The sequence below is a fragment of the Oncorhynchus tshawytscha genome, linkage group LG26 (genome assembly GCF_018296145.1).
Source record: "Oncorhynchus tshawytscha isolate Ot180627B linkage group LG26, Otsh_v2.0, whole genome shotgun sequence".
NCBI classification, from domain to species: Eukaryota; Metazoa; Chordata; class Actinopteri; order Salmoniformes; family Salmonidae; genus Oncorhynchus; species Oncorhynchus tshawytscha.
Genome location: NC_056454.1, coordinates 41875882 through 41885333, shown reverse-complemented (window position 1 = coordinate 41885333; position 9452 = coordinate 41875882). Strand labels below are relative to the sequence as shown.

The 9452-nt window shown below is 43.4% G+C and overlaps 1 protein-coding gene across 1 annotated transcript; it reads left to right on the top strand.

Annotated features, from left to right (window-relative positions):
- The first annotated feature begins 1002 nt into the window (after positions 1 to 1002).
- LOC112225638 (rho-related GTP-binding protein RhoE) lies at positions 1003 to 8162 on the top strand. The gene is made up of 5 exons (XM_024389760.2): positions 1003 to 1457; positions 1571 to 1658; positions 5581 to 5690; positions 6948 to 7073; positions 7207 to 8162. Exons 1-5 carry the CDS (start codon positions 1353 to 1355, stop codon positions 7447 to 7449), a joined length of 672 nt encoding a protein of 223 aa, XP_024245528.2. The 5' UTR covers positions 1003 to 1352; the 3' UTR covers positions 7450 to 8162.
- Positions 8163 to 9452: the final 1290 nt, after the last annotated feature.

The window sequence follows — 9452 nt, the reverse complement described above, 5'->3', positions numbered from 1 at the left end:
AAAACTGTCATCAAAAAGTGCTGATTCTTAGCAAGGCCTCGTATGTAACCTGACAGAAAAGCAATCAGAGTGTGAAAGAGGCTTGAGTCATAGCTTTCCTCAGAGGAAAAGCTGACTGCTTCAAATCACTTCATTACTATGCAAGACCATGTTCCTGTAGAGTGAGCCCACCATAGAAAGGAACTTTTACAGCGTTAGGTCCTCATCACATACCACAATACAGCAACACTCCATCAACACACAACGGCAGTATTACTGAGTGTTACTTCGTGGTGAGCGGTGAGTCGAAAGGACTCATAATTCTACATTATGAAGCTGTGTTGAAAACAATGTACTCTACTTGCCCTGCATGGTCCACTTCTTCAAGGAGAGATATCATCTTAAATACCTGCTACCAAAGATACCGCAGCGCTGATTGTAACTCCTCTCAAGTCAGAATTAAGGTGAGTCTACTGAGTCTCCTGTGGTGTTTGCTTCAGGACAATATGGCAGCATAGTGGGGGAGGCTCTCCCCTCTCAGCACCTATGCATAACTCCAGCTGTTTTCATCACTCTCAAGGTTATTGATATTCATTGCAGACAAACATCTCATTGGCTTCAGTACTACAGTCGTTAAAGGAGAGTGCACTAGTTTCAACCCCTCAACCCCCTTAAAGTGGTTATAAATATAAAAAGCAAATAAATACAAATATTGAGACTTCATTCCAGACAGCTCATTCAAAGTCCAATAAACACCAATAAAACTAATGGGAATACATTACAGGTTCCAAAGGATGACACAATTATTAATTATGTTTGTAGATTATATTCTGATTTACACCTACTGCAAAATAATGTTTTATTGCAATAACATAATTACTATAGGACCTTTAATATTATTTATCAGAAATGGTGTAATTCACTGTCAACCAAATATGTATTACGGCTCTCAAATGACAAACTGGTTTGATACATGCGTGCTCGACCTACTTGCGCAACGCCCTCGCTCTCTGACTAGAAATTGGAGTGAGTCCTTAAACTCCTGCAAACTCCAGGCTGAGGACCGTTGAGTCTTAAAGGGTCTGGAGCTCTCGGATACAGGACTGGCTATATGGGACGCTACTTGGATGTCACAGTCTTTCACTCTCCTAAGGGATCATATTAATTATTTAAAGGTTTTCTATTTTTACATTTTTTAAGTTACTTTCCCGTCGCGACGTTCTCATTATGTGCAGCTGGCTGCTGCAGTCCGCACATCATCGTACTTGGGAATCTAGAACGTTCGGATGTTCTGTTGATCCCGACTTTATTCTTCTTTAGGACACTTTCTATTTTATGGAAAGACGGAGGACAATATCACAATTCGTTCCAAAATGGATTTAAATCCAAGCGTAAAATGTAAAATAGTTGTCGTTGGGGATAGTGAATGTGGGAAAACCGCTCTCCTAAATGTGTTTGCAAAAGATTCATTTCCTGAGGTGAGTTTTATGTGACATATGTCATTTTTTAAACATGATTATTATGAGTTATCAATCAGCTTGCAACTTTTCTATGTCTAAACATGGATATCACCATTTTATTTCATCTGTAGGGCTACATTCCCACGGTGTTTGAGAACTACACGGCAAGTTTTGAAATCGATACGCAGAGAGTTGAACTCCGTCTGTGGGATACTTCAGGTGAGGACCCACTGCACGTTATTACCCTTCTGATAGCCTGCGTCACTGTCATACATGCTGTAGCTAATATATACCAGGCATGAAACATCTAGAGTGTTCTAAAAAAGAAGACAAGCATGAAATCCTGATATGCAGTATTGGCCACATTATGTGCTTTACAGTAACAGCCAGCCCCTTTGAGAGGAATGGTCTGACGCTGCCTCTCTGGAATGTGGGAAAGGGGTAGATAGGAGTCGGATAACAGTTATGGAAACCTTTTGTACACCACCAGCATTAGCCTACATCTGAAACGACCCTCACACCCTTGAACACCTGACAATGTGGGAACTCAAACACTGGTGTTGCCTCTGTATAGAATTGTACATCAGTCTTGTGAAATCAACATAGGCTACTTACTGACATACATTTTTGTCCTGTGCACTCTGAAATAAATGCAAACCTTGCATTGGTACCTGTTTTGTATCCCTCGGTCTGTAGGAGTAGATTTGTACTTAATTTCTTTCAGCTGTCTATGAGGAGAGAAAATTTAAAGGGCGGTAACGAAATTAGAGACACTTATTTTCCCCTGGCCAACATACACACATTTTTACTCAGAGAGCTTGGCCTGGCCGGTCCTCTTGCATTATTTGTTTTATAAAGCCGCTCCCCCTCACAGCCTCACACACTCAACAGGAATCCCATATAAAAAAGGTCCCTGGGGGATCTAACCCAAACACAGCCCCAGGTCTGCACAATCTAACCCAGCCCCAGGTCTGGGGGGATCGATGTCCCATCCATGGGACGGTTAAGCTAACGTAGGCTAATGCGATTAGCATGAGGTTGTAAGTAACAAGAACATTTCCCAGGACATAGACATATCTGATATTGTCAGAAAGCTTACATTCTTGTTAATCTAACTGCACTTACCAATTTACAGTAGCTATTACAGTGAAATAATACCATGCTATTGTTTGAGGAGAGTGCACAATTTTGAACATGAAAATGTATAAACAAATTAGACACATTTGGGCAGTCTTGATACAACATTTAACAGAAATTCAATGGTTCATTGGATCAGTCTAATACTCTGCACATACACTGCTGCCATCTAGTGGCCAAAATCTAAATTGCACCTGGGCTGGAATAATACATTATGGCATTTCTCTTGCATTTCAAAGATGGTTTAAAAAAATTCAAAAGAACAGTTGTTTTTTTGTATTTTCTTTTACCAGATCTTGTGTTATTCTCCTACATTCCTTTCACATTTCCACAAACTTGAAAGTGTTTCCTTTCAAATAGTACAAAGAATATGCATATCCTTGCTTCAGGTCCCGAGCTACAGGCAGTTAGATTTGAGTATGTCATTTTAGGCGAAAATTGAAAAAAAGGGGCGGATCCTTAAGAGGTTATAACCCAGCCCCAGGTCTGGAGGGGATGTAACCTTAACCCTGCCCCAGGTCTGGGGGATCTAATCTTAACCCTGGGGGATCTAACCTTAACCCAGCCCCAGGTCTGGAGGTAATTACCTGCTAAACTACAGTTGCGGAAGCCTCCAGCCTGGACTGGTTGGGCGTTTGGGCTGCTCTGCCTCCCTGGGTCTGTGTACTGCTCTGGGAGGAGCGGGAGTAGTAGTGGGAAAGAGAAAGGGGGATTCCTAGACAGTTGTAAAACTGAATGCATTCAACTGAAATATGTCTTACTCATTTAACCCAACCCCTCTGAATCAGAGAGGTGTGGGGGGCTGCCTTAATTGACATCCACTGCACCCGGGGAACAGTGGGTTAACTGCTTTGCTCAGAACATAAGATTTTTACCTTGTCAGCTCGGGGATTTGATCCAGCAACCTTTCAGTTACTGGTCCAACAGTCCTACCCACCAGGCTACCTGCCGGTCAGGGAGTCCTCTGGGCTGGGTGGAGACGTGTGTGTGTGTGTAGAGAGGGGGTAGTAAGGGGTTGAGGGAGTGCTTTGGGCGAGGTGAAGGGGTGTGTGTAGAGAGGGGTGAGGGAGTGTGTTGGGCTGCCTCTCCTCTGTGACCTTAAGCTGATTGTGGCGTCCCTTAGGTCTGCCCAGGACACGACTCAGTGATTACACCACAGCTTCAGGAAGAGCTGACACACCAGGGCTGATACACCAGGGCAGCCCTCACCACACACACCAGCCCTCACCACACACACCAGCCCTCACCACACATCTAAGGAGTTCTACTGGACCAGCAATCCCCTCCCTCTCATCACAACATGATGGTGTAATAACGTAGATATGGTGGAATTGTTTTGATAACCTTGTGGATAGGGTGACGCGTTTCGAGATACATGATAGTGTTGTTTATTGTTATCACAAACGAGTCTCATGTGGAAATTGGAGTACCGCAACTACGTATAATGGGTAAAGAGCCTCCAACAGTTTGCCACCTTCTCTCTCTCTCTCTCTACTTTATAATGCACACCTATCTGATCGATGAGCTGTACGTTGAATGAGGAATGATGCCTTAGATTAGTTTGATGACGTTGTTTTCTCATGTACACTTTTCACCACGTCTCACAGCGACAGATACATTTACTGTACTTCGAGCCTTAGGTTAGGTTTACCCCATTTTTTAAAATCAACTCAATCCTACAACTATTTTAATGTTCCTATGGAAAATCCTTCATACCAGAGTTTTAAACATTCCAAATCCCACACGTGTTCTGGTCGAGCCATTTATCAGACCTTAAGGTGGGCTATGAAAATATAGGGGCCTCAAGGCTGTTTGTTTAACATAAGGAATCTGACTCGCCAGACTTGAAAATATTTCTGCATTGTTTACATCTGCTGGTGTGAATTTGTTGGTGGAGAAACGTGCCGGGAGGGGAATCCATGTCATACCACAGCATATGATTTATAGGCACTCTACCATGTCCAAATATTCAAATGGACCCACTGGTACAGAAGTTTACTCCTGAGAATTCAAACTGAGTTTAATTGTGTTGAGGTAAATTAGAGTGAAAATTGAAAAAGACAGATGGTGATGGTGCCATTGGTGTTTTGGTCCAGAGTGGGACCATCTGGATTCCATTTGTGAATCAAAACATTTCTGGTTTGGGTGGGGGCAGGCGTTGTAAAGCCAGCTTCAGAAGTAATGGATCAGGTTATGAGTGATTGTTATGACTTCAAGTCATGATGTGAAAAAGCATACTTTAACCCCGCATTCTTTAGAATTCAATGGCACAATTCAGGAACCTAGGTTATTCTACATGGATTTGTATTCTAAAGGAGAAAGGCCTTTGGCATGGAACCCTTAGACAATTACACAAATCTCCTTTCTGAGAATGAGAAGCTGTTTCCTACAGTAGAGGCTGTATGTGTGAAATATGGTGTTTGGATTAAAGGTAATATATAACCTGTATGAGGAGAGGAGCCCCCTCATGTTGTAACTCAAAGACCACCCTACTGTGGGAAACTAGAAAATCCCCACCATTTTTCACAGAGGCACAATGGGGAGATGGGAACTTCCAGACATTAGTGTTGGTTTGGTTTCTTTACCTGGGATGCAACCTGACCCAGTCCACCACAGAGCTTCAACAGCCCTAAAGATTCTCTGCATTCCATGCTACACACATTTGTCCCAAGAAAACCTTCAGGACATGAGGTTATGTTACAGATTGTTTAGTGTGCAGTATGTATGTCACAAGTGTATATTTCACTGGTAAAATACCAGTGAAATAGATCAAATAGAATTTTGTATTAGTTGGATTCTATAACTTTGTTTCTACTCCTGTTTGGAATGGGAACCACTGCAGTTTGATCAGTCTCTGCAAATAACATTGTCATTGTTTGAATCAACGCATCTATGGAAAGGTACATGTTGGTTAACTTACAGGAAGTTGAGGAAGTACCGTGACCCAGTTACCACAGACCCTCTTTTACTTGACTAACAACATGGTGACGTGTTTGAATTGCAGGCTCTGCATACTATGACAACGTGCGACCTCTCTCCTACCCGGACTCTGATGCAGTCCTCATCTGCTTTGACATCAGCAGACCAGAGACCCTGGACAGTGTACTGAAGAAGGTGAGTGTTTTGGGGTGATATAGCAGACTCTTGTTCTGGAATAAGCTGCCTCGGCTCCTCTTGAACTGGTGAACAATGGCCTGTCCCAATGGCATTTTCATTCAGTCCCCTAGACCCTCTCTAGAAAGGCCTCCATTTGTGTTTCTGGGTCAAGGGACCTCTGAAAAAACTAATTCTGCTAAAAACTAGCTTTACCAATGAGGAGAGACTAGAACTAGGGCTGTACCAATGAGAGGAGACTAGAACTAGGGCTGTACCAATGAGAGGAGACTAGAACTAGGGCTGTACCAATGAGGGGGTACTAGAACTAGGACTATACCAGTGAGAGGAGACTAGAACTAGGACTGTACCAATGAGAGGAGACTAGAACTAGGGTTGTACCAATGAGGGGGTACTAGAACTAGGGCTGTACCAATGAGAGGAGACTAGAACTAGGGCTGTACCAATGAGGGGGTACTAGAACTAGGACTATACCAGTGAGAGGAGACTAGAACTAGGACTGTACCAGTGAGAGGAGACTAGAACTAGGACTGTACCAGTGAGAGGAGACTAGAACTAGGACTGTACCAATGAGGAGACTAGAACTAGGACTGTACCAATGAGGAGACTAGAACTAGGACCGTATCAATGAGGGGTGGTACTAGAACCGTATCAAACCGTATCAATGAGGGGGTACTAGAACCGTACTAGAACCGTACCGTACCAATGAGGGGGGACTAGAACTAGGACCGTACCAATGAGGGGGACCGTACCAATGAGGGGGGTACTAGAACTAGGACCGTACCAATGAGGGGGGACCGTAGACTAGAACTAGGACCGTACCAATGAGGGGGACTAGAACTAGGATCGTACCAATGAGGGGAGAACTAGGACTGTACCAATGAGGGGGTACTAGAACTAGAACCGTACCAATGAGGGGGACTAGAACTAGGCCGTACCAATGGGGGGGGACTAGAACTAGGGCTGTACCATTGAGAGAGGTGGCGGGGAGGAATGTGAAAACAAACTCACGTGAGGCTCAGTAGTAGTCAAACCGGCCTTGTTCACACATGGTCTCCCAGATCCCAGACACTGCTATTGTGGGTCTCAGTGCCCTTTGACCTGGCTCAGTATTGTGCCAGCTGAGAGGAGTAGGGTCCAGTTAGAGATTCTTCCCCTGGAGAGAACATAATCCAACCAAGCTTTTTTGCTCTCGGACCCCACTCAGTAGGGCCCCAGTCTCGGATTAATGCTTTCCCTTTTCTTTCCTCTGTATAGTGGAAAGGAGAGATTGAGGAATTCTGTCCCAACACCAAGATGCTGCTGGTGGGGTGCAAGTCAGACCTACGCACCGACCTTTTTACCAAATCTCACTCTGGCCATACCCCAGTGTCCTATGATCAGGTGGGTGTCAAGGCTTTCTAAATGTCATTCAAGATTATGGACTTAAACATGATCCAGTATTAAAAGCGCTGGGAACAATTTGTAATAGGCAGAGCTCCTGACTGATTTCAGTGTTGTTCCCTCTCTGTCTCAGGGCTCTAACATGGCCAAGCACATCAGTGCTCCGTACATCGAGTGTTCGTCTCTGCAGTCTGAGAACAGCGTCAGGGACCTCTTCCACGTGGCCACGCTGGCCTGCGTCAACAAGGGCAACAAGAACGTCAAACGCAACAAGTCCTCCAGGGGCACCAAGAGGATCTCACACAGCAGACCGGACCTGCCCACCGTGGTGTCAGACTTCCAGAAGACTAAAACTAAGACCTGTGCTGTTATGTGACTGGGATGATGTCATTAGAGAGACTGGGGGACACTGTGAACATGCTAATGAGCATTTGAATTTTGGACAACCATGAAGAGCTTTATGCACTATTAGTGTGCCAACTGAATGAGGGATGGTGTTGAGATGGTGAAAACATCTCCGTTATACCCTGCTTTTTTACACGCTAGGGGAAGCATAAAAACAAGGCGTAAATGAACACATCATGAACTAGATGTATCCCAGACAGTCGTCACTAAAGAGCTCTACTTTTATTCTCTGCTTGAACTTGAATCCTATGGTTTAGAACACAGGCAGGGTTGAAGAATCCTGACTTGAAAAGCTTTCGTTTCTGAAGTGTTGCAGGTACCAGTGTTTTGGGGTCTGCTGTTTTCAAGGATCCTGTGTTCTTCCCAGTAATGAACCGAAATTGTTGTGAGGAGAGACAATGAAGGATATGAGAGCAGTTAGATTGTGTAATGTACAGAGAAGCAATGATGACATCTTGGTTGTCTGAGCAGAATTGATGCATGTCACGTGTTATGTCACCATTTACATTTCCTTTTTTCTTATAATGTTGCCCTTTTCTGAATCTGTTTATTACAATGTATTATTCTAAAACAATGTCAAAATAGTTCATTTCAGAACTGTCAATTTGCCATGTTTAAATGTACTGTAGTCATGTAAATGTGGTATATGTTTGAATTTATTCTTATACACGTATAAGCCCATCATTAAATGCCTCAGTGCTGCATTTATTGACCTTTGGGAAGTACATACTTTCCTACTGAATTTGCCCGTTTAGTTTTATAAGAACTAGTGGTCTATCCGAGACACTGGTCTTGATTTTTTTAAATATTTAGGGCCTTGGAAGCTCATTCAGTTCCTGTGGACATATATGGAAGTGTCGACGTCTCTGGATTGTGGGTTTTCCTATGAAAAGAGTAACTACTGTAGATAAGATTTGTCCTTTGGTTAGTGAAGAGAGACATTTACTGTGAGTGACATTTACTGTGAGTGACATCCTGCTCTTTCTGCCTGTCACGCTGGCCTCGTTATCAGAGCTGTGACTTTGCTGAAGTCTTTCACTCTCGCCTCTCCTCTGTTGGCACGCTGCAGGAGTTCTGGTCACATGATGACACACTCTGGGTGAACCTTAACTATCCCTCAGCTCAGCTGCCTGCTGGCTGTCTTTCCTACCAGCCCCAGCCCTTCTGAATCTTTCAGGAGCATTAAGAGTTGGGTTCCTTCTGCTTGACATTTGGGTGTTTGTTTAAGTTGTGTATATTTGCTTGAGAAAACCCTCACCATGCCAAACCAGACATGTAGTTTGGGAACTGTATTTGTAAGGTAGTGACTGATCACGTCAAATGCGGCCTAATGTGCTGAAATATGTCAAAACATGGGCCAATTCTGTCCAACAATACGATATAGATGCCTCAATGATACATGAGGATATGAAACCGTTCTCCTGAAATCAGATGACTACTGTGATGCAACATATTAAGAGATTGTGATGGGGATATCCTTAGCGTTGCTATTTTTGCACAATATATTGCTGTTTGTCAGAAACAGCAGTTTACAATAACCAGGACACAAGTACCATAGAAGGGACCAGTGGTCTGTGTCATTGAATTATATTGGGTAAATGATTGCTCAGTGTGTAACATGCATCAGTGGCTCCATCAACACAGAATCACTGCATTTTTATCAGGATTGGTCCTGTGTTGTGGTGTCCTGTCTAATCAATTCCCCTAACGGTGCCCCATTCAAGGTGATATGAAAGGTGACTTAGGGAAATCTGTGCTGTATAATATGGAAGAGATGGCTATTTTTATGCCACAGAAAACCCAATGGCATATAGAAGTTCTGCTTCGTTGAAATACAAAAAGGCCCGTTTGTCTTTTGTGAGCATACAAATCCATGCCGTTGAGCTAATGTTATGGAGAGTATGGTGATAACAGAATACATTTACCCTTGCTTTTGTATTCATTGTGGTTAGATTCGGAGTAATAGAAAGAGAT